The sequence below is a fragment of the Cryptotermes secundus genome, unplaced genomic scaffold, assembly GCF_002891405.2.
Source record: "Cryptotermes secundus unplaced genomic scaffold, Csec_1.0 scaffold62, whole genome shotgun sequence".
Taxonomy (NCBI): domain Eukaryota; kingdom Metazoa; phylum Arthropoda; class Insecta; order Blattodea; family Kalotermitidae; genus Cryptotermes; species Cryptotermes secundus.
In genome coordinates, this window is record NW_019727786.1 from 2,093,547 (window position 1) to 2,112,338 (window position 18,792).

Below are 18,792 nucleotides of genomic sequence, written 5' to 3' on the forward strand. Positions count from 1 at the left end.
TCTAACCAATCGTTCCCCATTTGACGGCCCGACATTTTGCGTATTCCGGTGGGTGGGGGGGGGGACTATATTACCGTTGCAGACTGAGTGCGTGTGGTGGAATATGAAACCCATTCGACCTTGCTGTACCGCATTTAGCCTAGCCCCTGGCCTTGACCGGGCTCTTCGTGACTCCAACTGGCCGGATCTTATCTCGAGCCATATGTTGCCCTCCACCGAATTTACATTTGCAAGAGGCGCCGAAATTACTGGTCTGTAACAACAACAACGGGCTTAGACTCAAGGATTTCTCGTCCATCTTTGCCTCGTATAGGTTAATGACGTAATATTATTACACCAGAAAAATGCAAAAGCAGTTACGTTGTGTTGTCTTGGAAGCGGGAACCAAAATTTTAAAATTTCATTACTCTAGCACCGCTAGAGGGGGCGTGGTTGTCAGATTTCAGTCACTCTACTGAAAATCGCAGTTTATCGACCATCTCTCCGATCCTCGTGTGAGAGTACTTGGAGTACTGAATTTTGCAATTCATACAGGCAAGATTCTAAATGTTTCAATAGGAGTCCTACATGTGTTCGCAGCATATCAGATTATACACATAACTGACCATTCATTGTTACACCGAATCATTGCGCGCGTATTCACGATTTTTCGTATTCTAACAGAAGAGACACGTTCTAAATACATGTCACTATATAAAACTCAAGGAAGACGACAGAGATATTCCAATTCACACATTCGTGATTGCAATTTTGAAGACATGGAGATCAAAATTGTCAAAATGCAGTGCCCACCAAAGGCATTACATTTAGATTGAATTTTAGGAAATTCGACTAAATAACGTGCGAAATATTATGCATAATATCCAGAACAGAAACGCCTTATGGACAAATGAAGATCATCCGAGTCATCCGGTGTGATTAGGTAGGCCTGCCGTTTAGTGTGTACATGAGGCAGAAGAAATATCAGAGAAGCGGACGTGGAATATTTAAATAGAGTAATTCCGTAGAGCAATGTCATTCTTGAAATGGCTTTATTCGCAATGTTAGTCACTGAACCCAGCACCTTTTCTGGAAGCAGAAGGTTCATCCCTACGTTCACATCAGCCTACTACTGGGTGAACCTGGTTGCTAGTCATAGGGACGTGGAAGTCTTGCGCACTTATAAAAAGCTGTATCCTCATGTCGTGTTCTTTATTAAGCCTATTTCGATATTTGCTTCGAATTTTAAGAAAGTTATTTCTCCCAGATATGTAAGCTATAGTGTCTACCTTCAGACTAGCCCAGAACTTAATCAGAGGAACGTCTGTATTTATCTGGGAGGTTTGTGTCCGTTCAAATATCAGTTACAACCTCTTGTTGTTTTTTAATTAGCCTTGCTCTGTGAGAGGGAATATAAATTGATTTCGTAGCCACTAAAAACCTGCAAAGCGAAGAGACCGTGAGAACCGGTAATTTACCGGTTCTCCAGGTCTCTTCGCTTTGCAGATTTCTTATATTTTTTCTTCTACCTGAAGATGGAGGCGATACGTTCCTCCGAAACGTCGGTTAACACCACATATACACGGTGCCAAATCCCAAAGACTGCTTTCTTCATAGTCACCTCCGTGAAAGCCTCAAATCTTACATATGTTTTCACTGTCATTTGTAGGCCTTGTAATTGTTCCATTATTTCCGAGAGAACATAATCCCTTGTCTGACTCTCAAGTTCATTAAAATTCATCAAATATCACATGTGACATTTTCAAAATATTTCCCCTAGACTCTGTTTTGACTAAGGATCCAGTTGTTTCAAGTATCGCCATAGCCGCGACATTCGTACCTCGGAATGACACATTGCATTCATCTATTTCAGCAAAGATATCTGCAGAGTTTGACAAACCTCTGGAACCACACAGTGTCATGCATATTATGAAGGCTGGGAAGAATGGGCAAAAATGAATACCTAAGTTTCTGAGCGCGAAGTGAGCACACGAACAAGAAATCTGTTAAGCGATATTCACCGAACCTCTGAGTACAGAAGCGGCTTGTGAAGCTACTACCCACAAGTCTCATTGAAAGTTCATGAATTCAGTACTCTAAATTTAATCATATTTATGATTTTGAAAACCTCATCGAGCAGTTTCCAGGGCAATTGGAATTCTTCACAGCTAATGCGTCATGATAAATGATACAGTGGCTTTAATATGTGTTATGAAACCACACGTTTCCCCGTCCATCAATCATGCCACGTCTGCGAAGCAGAAGCACGCTTTTTCTGAGGACTTTCTCAGCCATGCGCAGGTCATTTACACTGGAAATGTGTGTTCCTGTAGTATCTGTATGGAAACATTTGCACCACTAGCTCCTCAGCTTGCCTGTCACACACATATCACAACTGCAAGCACAACATAAACACGGGCGACGACAGCAGAGTTATCATTTCTCATAGACCGCGCCATAGCTCAAGCGGTTAGTCGCTGGCTTCCCACCGCGGCGGCCCGGGTTCGATCCCGGTTCTGGTCAAGTGGGATTTGTGGTGGACAAAGTGGCGCTGGGGCGGGTTTTCTTCGCGTACTTCGGTTTTCCCTGCCAATCTTCATTCCATCAAATTCACCATCATCATAATCACCCGGGACAGGCTACAATAGGCCAATCAGTGGCCCCCGTGCCGACTGAACGCAGTTGGACTCTACCCCCACTAAGCGAAATTTTATCATTTCTCATAAATAACTGTTTTTGAAGTTCCTAATTAGCACACATTCGGCATTACGACCCATGTCCTCGAGTCTTCTCGTAAGTGCAGATATTTAAAGCGGACTTCCCCTCTAGTCGCACATGACCGAAGAATATTCAGACTCTTTGTGTCTCTATAAACTCATACGTTCTACCATCAGTAAAGACTGTCTATTCAGTTCAGTTATTCAGTATAGAGGGGATGGGTTTCCCCATGCACCGCGACTAATAGTCTATTGTACGTCCCCTTTTAAATTCTACTGTCGCCATACCCTACCGATATTGGTGTCCGCTATCTCCCCTTTCTGCCAGCGAAGTCGGCCCTCTACTGGCAGTGGTACCCGATAATTCTCCCCTTACTGCCAGCGAGGTCGGCCCTCTACTGGCATTGGTACCCGATAACTTCCCCATCTACCGGAGGCATTGGAAACTACTTGGGCGGGAAACATTTTGCCTAATTTTGCTCAGAGGTCTCCTAGAGACATGAGGTTCTTTTACGTGCCATAAATCTACGACACGGGACCCGGGGCTTAAAGTCCCTCCCGGAGGACTTGTTCCCTGAATTTTTCCGCCCTTAAAAATTCCACGACCTTGAGTCATGAGGTGGGAACGTTACCCCTAGACTACGGAGGCTGCAAAGAGTGTCTAAATAATATTTAAGCATTCTGTTCCTCCTTCCATAATATCACACCTCGTTCCTCGTTACAAAGATGAAACTGTCATTATTCAGCGGAATAATCGCTGTTTATTGTGACAACCAAATAAAACGTGGACAGAATGCAGAGCTATTGCTGATTTCAGAAGTAGTACACATATGCACCGGGAGCACGCGATAGCGTAGTTGGTTGAGGCAATATAATACAAGCTGGAAGGTCGCCAGTTCGATTTCCGATGAGGTTATTATATTTTTCAATTGAACTAATCCTTCTAGCCGCACTATGGCCATGGGGTCGACTCAGATTCTAACAGAAATGAGTACCAGGAATCTTCCTTGAGGGTAAAAGGCAGCTGTAGCGTAAGGCTGAGAACCTCAGCGCCATCTTCGAGCCGAATGTGTAGAAAATGTGGCAGCCTCGACGTCTCATAACCCCATGGGTCTCCACGGCCTGTTATACCTTTACTTTTACATATGTACCATAGACATGTAAAACACTCTGATGCAGTCGGAGTTCTGTTATGATGGTATTTCCGTGTTCACTGATACTAGCAGCAGAAATTCTTTGGTAGCTCCTATCACGAATATCCTGTGATTCCTTGTTGCACAGACAGGATCATGTTTTTGTTTTTCCCATATCTTGGATTCTAGTTGCATTACATATCGATTTTTGTAAAAGAATAAACCCAGACACGGGTTTCTAAGTGGTCGACATCAGAATTGCTGTTGGCCGCTCTCAGCCGGTGCTGCTCCCACTGCGAACATAGGGGAGGGGCAGTGAGCTGAGGTCACGTCTGAAGGCAAAAGCTTCCTGCATATGCTCGCACGGTTTGCGTCCTGTTGCGTAAATCACGTTACATATATATTTATCACATTCCTCTCAACTCAAAACTATTTCCTCTGTCTAGGACGATATATTTCGGCACATGTGTACCGTCTTTAGGCCCGGTTCTTAGTTACAATTATTGTCATGTCACTCAGTGCAAATTTCCCCTGTAAACCGATTGGATCCACCAGGGTTTAGTACACATCATACATGTATGTTATAGTCTATATAGTGTAGAATCTATACATAGCTGGCAAGAGTAGCCGCGCGGCCTGTCTTTGATTGCTAGGAAGCTGGGATCGTGGGTTCGAATCCCACTCACGGCATGGATGTTTGTGTGCGTTTATTCTGTGTTTAGGTAGCGGCCTTGCGACGAGCTGATCACTCGTCCAAGGAGTCGTACCATCTGTGAAAAATGACTACAGAACTGAATACGAGGCCTGGGCCTTGAATGGGCTGAAGGAATAATTAAAAAAATACTCTGTATGGCATAGGAGTATGTAGTGTATGCTACATACTACACAACATACGTAATTTGTAAGTGTAAAATACATCGGTGGATCCACTAGATTTACACGGAAAACCCAAGCGCAGTGCATGACATAATGATTAATTATGACTAAAATCGGATCTGAATATGGCATACACTTGCCGATACATGCCGCCCTGGACAGTAGCGTTCCTTAATTTGGAAAAGGAGCCTCGATAACTAGCATCAAATGAGTAGTGTCAGGTGGCACTTGTAGGAAATCACACAACTACGCCAATAAAGAGTGAGCTTATTTCGTTTCTTGTCAAGAAATATTACTTTAAACAGGAATATCGTACATTGTGTGGATTGTGGTCCTGTGTTTGAGCCACTCAACATTCCTAAATTATACGCAAAAACATTTATTTTCTATAGGTTCTTAAGGCTAGAGCTTAATGTATACATTTTTTCTCGGAAGTAAGATGCATAGAGTATTAGAGATTTTCGAGCATTTAGACAAATTTTGCAGATATCACCTTGGAGGAGGGATGGGATGGAAGCCATGATGTAGAGCTCTATCATTCAGGTATGAGTGCAGGGTGAAACTGAAGAGTGGAATTCCACCCAGTAGGAAGGTACCTCGAGAGGAAAGGTTAAGTGGTAATGAGAGAGCAGTTCTGAAGGTGATGTGGCGAGGAAAGAAGGAGAAAGAAAACGTTGCGGCCCCGTGTCTGGGGCAAGAGATGATTGTGGAATCTTAGCCACCACACTGCAAGGAAAAGAGGTTACTGAAAGCTCTTTCTGATCACGTCATTTTCGAAACAAAGTTTTCGCTCCCCATTGGATAACATCTCACTCCTCTAAGATCGAGATTTCCACGGCGGTGACGATGATGAATGCCGTCTTCTGGGATGTGACGCCGTGTAGATCTTGAGTGAAACGACGGAGGAACGTGTCGCCTCCATCTTCAGAGTAGAAAATTCCGCGAGCGAGGAACCAGCGTGAGCAGGTGGCTGCAGCCACATCCCAGAAAAAATCATTCTTAAGTTCTTTCCTCTGTTTCGTCCTGCCATGTACTCATCTCGCGCCCACGCTCGAATGGCAGATGCAAGTGGTTTGGAACCCGCTCCCCGAAGACATTAATGTGATTACTCTGTTACTTCTATTCGGTTTTCCAATGACAATGTCTAAACGTTGTTTCTGCCAGAATCCTTTTTCTATCCTAGCTATATCCTTCCACATTTAATTATCCTAACAGCATGTTTATCGTCATGTTTTTGCTTTGGGGATTTAGTGGCAGTCATATTGAAGTTGTCGCAACGCTTCGGCGTGCATTTCAGTCTTCGTCTGTGAGTAAACTTGAGTACTGGAAAAACACCACGCTGCTAAATTCCGAACTATCGAAGCTGAACATCCTATTGTCATGTATTCGGGGTTTGCGTGATTAATAAGACGGGTTTTGGATTAGATGATCGAATTCATTGGACCTTTGTGCAACTGGTTACAACAAGTCACAAATCACTATCTGATACACTGTCATCTTCTTCTGACTGGACACGCCACTGACTTCCAACTGAACTGTCAACACAAAATCGAAGTCACATTGCGACTGACGGTCTGTCAGTCAGTAAGTCTTGGTGTGGAGCCCATCTGGGGCTCATGACCAGACATTTATTACTGTTTGACAGTTACAGTTTTGTTTTTGTGGGGGGCCCTCTCTGACGAGAGGATGGGTCTGTCTTTTTTACATGCTGTTGGCCCCTGTCAGCGCAGTCTTTCTCTGGTCTGAGTCCCTTGGGACTCGCGACCATATTTTACTGTCTCAGATTTGAGACTTCCTTTTTCGTCGCCTTGTAAGACTCGCAGGTTCACGGTGGAGGTATCCGACCTCGCCTCCACACGGGTTTGAACTGCTAATCAGAGTCAAAGTCACATTGCGACTGACGGTCGGTCAGTCTGTCTGTCTGTCACTGTCCTGTCCATTCTGGGCGCCCTCTCTAACGAGAGGTCGGGTCTGTCATTTCAGTCATAGTCTGTATTAGTAAGTCCATTGTCAGTATTTACATATATTTACAAATTTAATCTTAATTCCTATTTCTGTGTACAATATATACAAGGTCTCTGTCAATCCAGGCTCGGCACAGCAGATTTTGCCCTATTTCTAGTAGTATTCGCTACCACGGCAGTCTAGTCACTTGAACGGTCGTATGCCTGACCGCCGCCAAGTTTAAGCGTCTTATACTTTGTGTTATAAAATTGTTTTAGGCGATAGGAAAAATATCTTATTCTAAATACCATAAAAGTTGCTAATATTGACGGAGACCAACACGCGGTTTCAGCTCAGAATTCAAAAGCATGGTTTTTGCGAACAGATTAAAAACCAACAATCTTTTGACCTGTTAAATTGCATCTGTGTTCCTCGTGTGTGACACAGTCATTTTAACTGGGTTTTCCAAATTACTGCCACCAATCTTATATCAAGCGGACACATACGACACTTGAACAGTAAACATGTAAATTTAACAAGCTGAATATAATTTCTAACATGATGTGTACGTTTGCTATCCCCGTGTATGCCAGTGTATTTTCCTGCAAACGAATATTTCCAGTATTCAGGCAACTTTACATCTAATTGGTTCATTATTTGGCCCTTTTGCTACTAGTATCTTATCGTCACTCAGCTGATCAACGAATTCCACGTAGCTATGCAACACGACTATTCAATATCGTGTGCACGACAGCCTGGCACCGATCCCTGCCACGGGAGTGGTGAATCCAACAACACACGCTCATTCTTCTGCTGATCTCTACCTAGGTTACCGAAGCGATCTTTTCCTCTCTGCTGTATCTACTAATATTCTCTATGCATTTTCCACTTTCCCCATATGTACTGCTTATCCGTTACATCTCACTGCTTTGGTCTCATCAGCCTAATGTTATTTGTTGAATAATATTCCTAACTAAGTAATTACCTCCTTATTAGGATTAAATATTCTTGATTCTGTCTCCGTCTTCAGATGGAACTATCAGAGATAGGGACTAGCTCTATCGATTGGTCCCAACTGAGTAGGTTTTACCTCAAGAAGGAGACAGAATCCAGTCTCCGAAACGTATATTTTTAAATATAAACAGGACGAAAATAACACCGTCTAATGTGACTATTTAAGTTTTATCATTTGAAGACTCATCACCCTTATATGTTTCGATACCTACGGATCATCCTCAGAGGGCATCAATACTTTTTCGGAAACTACTATTACAATGGATGTTAATTATATACACATACGAAGGGGGACCCAAAAATAACCGGAAACGACCTGTTGCGCGCGTGAAATTTTGCTTTCTGTTAGGGAAAACTGCACTTCACTCTTCAAGTCGCGGCAAACATTCACGCGGTTTTCTCTTTGGTTATCTCTGAGCAAGCGGGGAACAAATTTTGCAGACACCCGTCTCATGTGCAAACCTTCGGTTAAAATTCGCTGGACCGTGCTCCATGAGATGTTCGTTTCCTCAGAAAGTTGGTCAATGGTCTTTCGACGATCTTCATCAATTTCACGCACACTCTTTGTTCCTTCTGGTCGGCCATCTCACTAATCGCCAAAGGGTTGAAACAGGAAAGCACACAACAGAGCACCACAGACAAACCACTTAACTCAGACTGACGCCAGCTCACTAACAGTCGCGGGAGACCCCCAGCTAACACCACCTAGCAGCACAACTCGTAACTACAAAGCATGCGCGCGCAACAGGTCGTTTCCGGTTATTTTTGGGTCCTCCCTCGTATAATGTCTGAAATGCACAATGTACAGGTACACAGTGTTCAACCTTTCACATTCACAGCAGCCTTCCTGGTGTTAAAACTTTTTTTAACGGACCAGAATGAAACAAATAGAAAAATAAATAAATAAATAAACAGGACGGTTTTTAGATAAAGACAAGACGATGTATAGTGTCCAGAAACATAATATTTGTACCAATTTACTATCGTCACGAACTTTTAGATATAGGTAGATTACAGTTTCGTATATCTAAATCTTAGGGTTTTAGATCTGAGACGAACGGGGAGTAGCAAGCACGCTTGTCGCCCCATCTGCATTGTGCCACAGCCCTGAGAGAGTTCTGGGTGAGCGTCTTTGTAACTGCAAGTTATGTTCCGACGCTTTCAGGGACTTTGCGACGCCACGTTTAAGTAATCGATTGATTCACAAATTGAGACGGGAGCCTTTTCTCACTGAGCCAGTTGATACAGCGGTATCGCAGTACACTTGAATGTGCGAGGTTCTCGGTACGAACCTCGGCCGAAGTAACGACTACTGAAACTAAGTCTCTCCGCCCAGATAAATCCCATTTTCTCTCGATTAATCCACGAACACTTCCTTCCATATTTTTTTTTTCAGATTCATCATTCACGAGCAGCGTCGGAAAATGAGATAATTTATCGTCCAATACTCCTAATCGTGCATTGATTACGTATATTTGAAACTCCCGGGCATTTTTCAGACTGGCCGCACACTTTTGATCCGTGTTCGTGGCACGATTCTGAACAAAGTACATAAAACTAATTAAATATGTCTGTCCGTCTGTATGTTTCATCTTTGAAATCACGTGAACGTATTTATATTGGAAGTCGGACAGTTCGGTCGATATAGCTGTTAGACTATAGGTTGGATATCGGGAGATTAAGAGTTCGGTTTCCGGCATAATCGAGGGAATTTTCTGTTCTGTACACCTTGTAAATTAACTCTGAGGTCCACAATATCTCCTATATATCGTAAATGGGGTTGCTTCCTTGGGGGTAAGTGGCGGGGGGAGGGGTAAATATGATCACTTACCCCCATCTAGTGCCATACATATTTGTGGAGTGGTATTTGATTAAGATAACTTTACTTCCGCATTTTATGGCTTTTTATTAAAAGTGGTATTGGGGTGCATTTACCGAAAATTGTTTGGTGAAGAAAAACACTGACGGTCACAGTGGTCTAAGGCATGAACCCTCTTCACTCGCCCAAACACTGGGATCGTGACTTCGAATCCCACTCAAGGCATGGATGTCTGTGTGTGCGTTTCTTCTGTGTTTGTGTTGTCCTGTGTGTAGGTAGCGGCTTTGCGAGGGCTGATCCCCCGTCTATGGATTCCTACCTTCTGTGTAAAAAAGATTACGGGACTGAAGAAGAGGCCACAGTCCAACAAGGGCTGTAGAGCCACTGACGAATGTATTAAGAAACACACGAATCAGGAAATGAGGAAAGGAATAAATAAGAAAGAAAAGGAAGAAGGGAGCGAGAAAGACACTTCCGTTTTGCGGAGCGCTGCCATGTTGTGTATGCAGTTCCTCAAGAGTTGCAGTCAGCTTCTGCAGGAGGCCCCGGCGGGGAGGTAAATCATTGTTCCACGATCACCGGCTCTGCAGTAATTACTTGAATCGTAAATCTTTGCAGGGTTTCCGTGCGCTGTGTGCGCCGTGCCGTGCAAATCTAGTTTCCGTGACGAGCATATTCTCGTTGCGTGTTGCCAAGTGCCAAGGCGCGCAGAGCACAGAAAAACGTTAGTTCCCTCAGGACGCCAAAGGCTATCATACAATTGTATCAGCAAATAAAAGCATTAGTGGTTACCTCAGAACAACGTGCGGTGGAGCAAAGTTAGATATATGGAAGTGAATACAGCATTATGATTGAAAAATTACATAACGAGCAGTTTCATTGTTAATAATGTTTATCAAGAACTTTATTAGGATCATTAAATAAGGACACATGATTTAGCGGGGCATGTAGCATGCAAAGATAAAAGGTAAACGTAAAGCTATCCCTGTAACAGGCAGTGAGGCCCATGGGTTATGAGACGTTGAGGCTCCCATATTTTTTAGACAATCGGCTGATAGATGGCGGTAAGGTTGTCAGCCTTACGCCCCGGCGGCCCTTTACCCCCGGGAAGATTCCTGGTACTCATTTCTTTTAGAGGCTGAGTCGATATCAGGGCCATAGTGCGACTGGAAGGGTTAACTGAAAAATGCAGTGACCTCATCGGGAATCGAACCCGCGACCTTATGTAGCATGCACGAGATAGAAAGCAAAAGGATACACAACTATGGCCGGAAGATCTGAAGGACCACTTTGGACCCCTAAGCGTAGAAAGAATGGATGAACTATCATCAGAGCAGCGCTTAAAGAAACGCGATATGATCAGCGGGTTAGACTCAAGTGGCCCAGTAGAGTGCTCAATGGCGAACATCTTAAATACAATAATTAAATTTTGAATTTCATAAAAAGGAACACAGAATTTCTTGGCCAACTGAGCCACTGTTTACGTCTTTATTGCATTATTATTTCCTGGACTGCCTGTGCAAAACTACAAAAAGCCTTACACAGAATGACAGGTGATCTGGCTTAAATTCGAACCGAGTACCTCCCATATAGCAGTCTAGATGGTTACCCCTAAACCAGCCTATTCTGTCTTGCACTGTTGAAGTAGTGCTATTGAATCCATTAATTTGATAAGACTTCTCATAGCATAAACTCAAAATGATTAACATAGTGCAAAATAGAGATATGTAATCCCGTCCTTCTATCTGCCCTGGCTATCTGCTGCACAGAGTGGCCCAGTAAAATGTGGCCGAAAAATAAACAAGATAGATACACACAGAGATATTGGGTTTTCAGACTTTATCCATCGTGTTGGTTTTTAAGATAACTAAGAAAAACACGACGTTTCGGAAACTGGATCTGTTTCCGTCCTCAGGTGAGGGAAAACACCTATTCTGTTGGGTCCCTTAGAAAGAGCTAGCCTCAATCACCTGGGGACGGAAACAGATCCAGTTTCCGAAACGTCGTGTTTTTCTTAGTTATCTTAAAAACCAACACGATGGATAAAGTCTGAAAACCCAATATCTCTGTGTGTATCTATCTTGTTTATTTTTCGGCCANAGATAGATACACGACAATAACTGTTCTGCCACTGCACAGTGACACCAAATGGCATTCAGAGGTCCAAGGATAAGGTAGAAGGGACACAATGAAGACAAACCAAGCAGACTCACTCAAGCAGTAATTCCTATTTTGGAAGAAGAAACTTTCTGTGCTATATTACAACATAACCAGGGCACATTGGGGAACCGGAATAGCCACTGCCCACGGGCTGGACGATCGAGGGGTCGGAGTTCAAGAATTTTCACTTTTCCAATCGTCCAGAGCGACTCTGGGGTTCACCCAACCTCCTAAACAATGGGTACCGGGGTCTCTTTCCCGGGGGTAAAGCGGTCGGGGTGTGAAGCTGACCACTCACCTCCAACTAGTACCGAGGTCAAGAAAATGTGGATCTATACATGGACTCCGGCATATGCCTTCATGGCGTAGTGCTTAATTAGTTAAGCAGAGGGACAGCTTTACCTTTCACCAGGGCACTTTACGCGAAGAGTTGCAGCGAGTACAAGAATATAGAATGTTTTGAGAATGTATGGCTAACAATCTAGGAACGAGGCCCCAGATGTGATAAAAAGTTAACAGTGCAAAATTTGTCTTTATGAGGATGGACATTACCTATATCAGTGTTTCCCAACCTGTGGTCCGCGGCATGAAAAAGGTTGGGAAACACAGACCTATGTCATTAGATACATTATGAAGTACATTAGGGGACACACACTGGAAAATAAATGTTACTATAGTCACATAGTACTGAAGCTTGACAATATCTTAAGCAATGCTCTTGACAACTGAGCGACAACCATCACCTTCTTGACTGTCGGCGAATACGTTGAAGAATTTGATTAGTCATAAAGACTCTTGAATTATCTGTTATATATTATTTTGAAACTCTACCACCTGAACCGCGCGGTAGTGTAGTTAGTTGAGGCACATAGCTACAAGCCGGAAGGTCATGGGTTCGAGTCCCAATGAGGGACTAATCCTTCCAGGCCCAGGGATCGACTTAGCCTCTAACAGAAATGAGTACCAGAAACCTTCCTCGGGAGTAAAAAGCGGCCGACGCGTAAGGCTGTCAACCTTACTGCCATCTGTGAGCCAATTATCTAGAGAAAATGTGGGAGCTACGACGTCTCACAACCTTGTGGACCTTCACGTTCTCTTAGAGGGATAGCTTTACCTTTTACCTTACCACCTGAGCTAAATGATCTGATTTCATGACCGTAAACAGTAGAGACGTGCAGTGTGTTTGCCGGAGTCTTGGGTTCCTTAACGGCACTGTAGTTTATCGGCGACTGAAATAACAGGATACATTTCTGAAACGAGAGAAGGTGAGTTGGAGGGGCCCGTTCCTTTGACTCTCCTCACCAAAAGTGTGCTCATTTCGCTTCCGTCTCATAACCGATCTCCACTTTCAGCCCATCAGAACTACTTGACTTAATAAAGCACGGTCAATTTTCACTCATCCTTTTGTATCACGCCCTGAGACTGTATCATAGCTTGAGCGGTTAGTCGCCGACTTCCCACGGCGGCGGCCTGAATTCGATCTCAGTACAAGTCATGTGTGAACTGTGGTGGACAAAGTGGCAGTGGTGCAGGTTTCCTCTGAGTACTTCGCTTTCCTCTGCCAATTATCATTCCACCAAATGATCCACATTCATCTACCATTCGAGGCTTGTACAATAGGTCAATTAGTGGCCGTCGTACCAAGTGGACTCAGTTTCATCCCACCCAAGAAAAAATTCGTGCCCTGAGGGCCGTACTGTGTGAGGATCTGACGGTTCTTCCATTACCTGCCCTTGCAGTCTTCGTCTTTGTGCTGAGGCTTCGGTACTCACAAGGAAACTGCCTACAGAGCCATCTGGTGTATCGTGTGTGCTGGTAAGTGAATTGTGGCACTGACTTGCAGCCCGTCACTTCACGCTTTGAAGGGGCCCGCCCCTTTTCCTTCATTAGACTACCCCGAAAAATTAACTCGGCTACGTAAAAGACTAAGTTCTTAGAGCAGAAATATCTTCTGTTTCCCATGTTACGTCATGTAACTCCAAATGTTTACTCTGGCACTTTGTCTTCATAAGGAGAGTTACTGTAAAGAAATACGCGTTAAGATAATGAGAAAGACAGAGGAAAGTTAAAAGTGTCGTTTGAGAGCCCTAATTAAACTGCCCCAATTCGTAGGTAAGGATTTGGCCCAATAGTTACCATGGCTCATCTTATAGTATCGCTTGTGATTATCTCGAGGTAGCTTAGGCAGTGCCGATCACAGTGGCCTAAGGCATGAATTGTGTTCTCTCCCTGTAACGCTGGGACCCCACTCAAGGCATGGATGTCTGCGTTTATTCTGTATTTATGTTGTTCTGTATGTATGTAGCGGCCTTGCGGCGGGCTGATCCCCAGTCCAAGGGGCCCCATCGACTGTGTATAGGACTAAGAAACTGACAAAGCTGGAAAAATCCAACAGAGGGCTGTAAAGCCATAGACAGACAGACAGACAAGTAGATGGATGGATGGATGGACGGACGGACGGATGGATTGATGGATGGATGGATCGATAGATATACAGATGGATCGATGGATCGATAGATAGATAGATAGATAGATAGATAGATAGATAGATAGATAGATAGATCAGCCAATATACTGTCAATGCTATGGTTTCGACTGCCAGAGAATCGTGCTTCGTTTATCAGTGGAGGAAGGATTTATTCTCTTCTTCATTGAATCCAGAACTTTGCCGCCCAATCACCCCTTCCCTATTCCCGGGGAAAAGCCGGCCGAGGCATGAAACTATTTAATCACTTTCATCTAGTACAGAAGGTTAAGAAAGAATGAAGTTACACCCCAACTCTCCACACGTCTTCATGGCGTGATATTCAATTAATTAACCGCAGAAACATCATTACCCACTTTGATCTTGTCCAGGGGACCACCATCCGGGACAGCCTGTAACCTGGCGGGGATTTCAGCCATATGTGCCCCGAACACAATCCGCAGCGATACCAGTACACTAGCCCATCCTTTCAGAGGACTTCTGTGATACAGATCCATGATCAAATTCTTCTCGCTGAATCATAGGGCAACAAGTACGGTCGGCAGACTCGTCAGTGTCAGACACGGCAAGTTTATTTTGAACCTGTGACTTCTGACCTTTTAGTTCGTCTGTACAAAATTAATTATGTACAGTCACTTCTCGATCTACGCACCGGATTCATTCCTGGAAAATGTCCAGTAATTAAATAAAGAGCTAAATCTCCATAATAAGTGAAGGTAAAATGGGAACTACTTACATGGGCCAAGCCAAATCAGAGGGTTATAGTTAATGTCACGCGTAGGGGCGATTTATAAGACGGGGTTTTGGATAGGATGATTGGATTTATTGCATTCACACAGTTTGGGGCTAAAGGCAATGCAACACTATAGCTATTCTGCACACTTTCATTTCACCGTTGCACACGCACTAGGGTTCTCAGTCTTCACTGGTCGTATCCTGGCAACGGATTTATCGCAGTCTCACTGTAACCTCATATCACATATGAACTCTTCTTTTCATGGCCTAATTCATTTCTTGCCATTTCTTCTGAATCACTTTCGACTATCATCTCCAGAACGCGACCCAATTCTCGACTACAAATGAGTATTCTACTCGACTATTCTGTCTCTACTCTTTCTACTTCTCTATCCTTCTCAAGCGACGTTATATCCCTTCGGCACGGACCCCACGGAAAACAACCCTGTAATGTTAGGGAGGAGTGTTTTCTGGTCCGTTACCTAGCAATTGAAATCCTATTGTCTAGTGCGCGTATGTTGCGGGAATGCATTTACCTAGTCGTTGCCTAGCAATGGCCATACACGACACAATATTTATTCATATAAAATGTTTTGTTTAGTTTGTTATATTGTTTCAGATTCTATACAGCCGTCTCTCAGGGCTCCATACGCGAAAGCTTCTGTGATCTTCACCGCAACCCTGTCACTCATCGCCTACTCGGGTTCAAGTGCGAACTAAAGCTACATTAATTAAGAAGTATATATACTTCAACCGCGTTAAACCGAAATACCGTAAAAAGAGAAGTATTGACTGTCGAAGAGAAATGGAAACGAATAGCCGTGTTTGTAGGCAACTTCTCTGACAGTATTGTGATGCGTGAAGTCTAGTATTGATCTACCATTCTGAATGAATCGCCCATGTGGCAATTTTGTAATTAGGGGTGGGGGAGAGGTAGGGGGAGGAGTTTATGATCATGCCTGGTATTTTGAGAGAATTAATGAGAAACACGTTCCTTTGTCAAGTGCTTTGGATTGTAACAAATATTCTTAGACGAAATTTGAAGTTTCCGCAGCGGTGACTATGAAAGTTATAGTCTTCTCGAATGTGACGCCGTGCAATTTTCCAGACAGCCGAAAATGTTTCGGATGAACCTACTGCCTTAATCTTCGGGCTAGAAGAATGGGCCATCACAGATAGATACCACTTTTCGGATGAATCTGCTTTTTCCATCTTCATGGCAGTAAAGCAAACCGCTAAAATTTTACATTTCGCCTTCCGCTTCTCATGCTTCCCCGACCTGCGGTAGCGCACTAGACTTGTATACCGGAGGTACTCTGTTCAAATCTCGGTCGGGACCATGGATATTCTGACTGAGGTTTATCGTGGGGTTCCTCAGTCCCTGCAGGCAAACGTAGGATGAGGCCACGACCACTTTCTTCCAAGTCCATTCCAAAATATCGATAGCCTCGAAGCTGCATAGTGTAGCCAGTCTCAGGGGGTTCCATCCTTCCTACGAGGGCCACGGTTTCCGGTCACTTGTCTCCAGCCGGTTCACTCGTGGCTTCTTCCTACATGCAAGTCCGGCCACGCTCAAGATGAAGTACGGCCGATGGTCAGTCAGTCTGTACGTGCTGGTGTCGAGACCCACTTGGGGCTTACAGCCAGATTTCTCATTCTGTTTAGACATGTAGAGTTTTTCTTCCCTGGTGCGTCTCTTGTGACAAGAAAAAAACACTGGCCTTTGTGAAACGTCTTAGTGTTACAAAATGCATTTTCAATTTCAATTATTTACATATGTTTTGCCTATAACAGAGGTCGCGCAGTCTAAGACATAAAATATCGAACACTGGGATCGTGGGTTCTTATCCCACTCAAGGCACGGATGTTTGCGATTATTCTGTTTGCGTGTAGTTAGCGGCCTTGCGACGGGCTGATACCCCGTCCAAGGAGTCCTACCGACTGTCTTAGATTAAGAAACTGAAGTGAAACGAAGCGTTTCACGGATGCCCTATGCTTCAAGAAAAGCAACAGGAATAGATGGATGGATGGATATAAGGACGGACGGACGGACGGAAGGACGGATGGATAGACGCTAAGTTGGCAATTAATCTGTATCTTCCGTCTTGTATGGAACCATGCCCCATGAAGCATGCCTGTAACACTAACTAAAATTAATCACTTAAAGTTTTGTTTATGTAATTAGATTTCGAGAATGCAAACATAGTGTTGATAAATTAGCCGCATGGTATCAAATTATGTTAATATAATCATATATTATCGCATGAGAGACGAATTGTTTATGGGAATGCAAACTTCAACTCCTGTTTGGGTTTTCATGGCAATTTTCATGTTGTTAGGAAACCCGTATGTGTCTGTCCCCTTTTTGTTTTCAGCTAAAAGAATTCCCACACTGAGACGTCAGAAGACGAACAGATACTCAACAGACGAAGAGTGACTGATGATAATGGTGCTGAATGTCACATTTCTGTGACCGAACGAGAAGACTTGAAAATTTAAGCAGACACCAGTCAAAATCTCAACATCAGCGCGGCATATATGTTTTGCACAGAGTCCTCTATTAAGGGCATATTTCACGTCATTTTATGCCGCTGTGTGTGTTCCTACCCTTAGTCGTTCGTCCGACACGGTATCACATCCCAGAAGATATCAATATTCAGTAATAACTGAGACTGAAATCGCTGCAGCTGATCTAGAGTTCCTTTCTTCTTAACTTTCCTCCTTTCTCTTCCTTTCGTTCACTCCTACTCTATCATGCTTTCTCTCTTTCTTTCCTTCCTGCTGCCATTCTTCTTTCCCTTTTCACGCGAGGTTTAACACTTGTCTTGTGTGGCGCAGGGGTACAACGGCCGAGACAGCCTGCTGCTGCCTGTCATACTGGGCGGAGCCTTGCTGGTCCTTCTGCTGGCTGTCTGCATTTGCTACTCGCTGCGACGACGAAGGCAGAAGATGCTACGTCGGCAGACCATTGGGGTGAGTCATGGAGAGACGAACTGTACTTCTTCCAAAGATGTGATCGTATTGATATTTGTCCTCGTGCCTAAGCGCCACGTCATGAGGGTATATCTGAGAAGTGGTCAGTGTCTTTCTCCCACGTCATCCCCGGAGAAAAACTCCACGTATTCATTCGTCAGGAGGCTGGGTAGGCTTCAGAGCCCACTTGAGCCCAGTGGCGAGGAGAACAGTTCGAACAGAAAACCGATCATTCAGCCCGGATTTATGTTCTTTTTCTCACTATTATTGTTATTGTGTTATTATTAGGAGACGAATTGGCAGACACGTGGCCAAGGAGAGTTTGATTCCGGGAAATCACCTGGTTACGGAATACGGTTTCCATGGATACGAAAAGTGGAAGTAGTAAACTCGGGATAACAAGACCGTTGCTATGAAATTAACACATGTTTCCTCAGCAATGAATGAGGACAGAATAACAGAGGAACAATATGAGGTGGTGGTCTCTATTCGGTTCGTCCCGAACTTATAAAAGGACACGTGAGAACGCTGAGGGTTCAGTCAGTCGCAGGAGAACTGATAAGGCAGTTTAGTAGTTCAGTGTCCAGCTGTGGCATATTAGACAAAGCGGACAACGGAAGCCGGAGGAGTGACCGATTCGTAGATCAGAACCAAGTCAGCCACAGTGGAAGAGAAGACATTCGTAGCTCATGTAGGAATGGCGCAAGTGCTTGGCAGTCACTGATTGCCAGCTTTTATAATTGATTGTAAGAGTGATTGTGAAAGAAGGCGGCAATAAACCCAATCATCCAATCCAGAACCCCTTATTATTAGTCACGGAACTCCGGACACGTGACAGTGTTATTATTATTAACATATACGGAAACGTATTTAATCTGAAACTCCATGAACCTGGACTGGAATTCACACGACCGCAGGGAAGCTAACAATCACAGATTCGCCCTGTCTTGAACCCAA

The 18,792-nt window shown here is 44.0% G+C and overlaps 1 protein-coding gene and 1 long non-coding RNA gene across 4 annotated transcripts in view; one reads left to right on the forward strand and one right to left on the reverse strand.

The window, feature by feature from the left end:
• LOC111864933 overlaps positions 1 to 18,792 on the reverse strand; it is a 117,262-nt gene that overhangs the window by 57,720 nt on the left and 40,750 nt on the right. The window lies entirely within an intron of this gene.
• The window catches only part of LOC111864931, a 91,738-nt gene that overhangs the window by 48,685 nt on the left and 24,261 nt on the right, over positions 1 to 18,792 (forward strand). Inside the window, exon 2 of the mRNA XM_023852561.2 lies at positions 17,701 to 17,835. Within this exon, the coding sequence (XP_023708329.1) occupies positions 17,701 to 17,835 (135 nt within the window). The remainder of the gene's footprint in view (positions 1 to 17,700; positions 17,836 to 18,792) is intronic.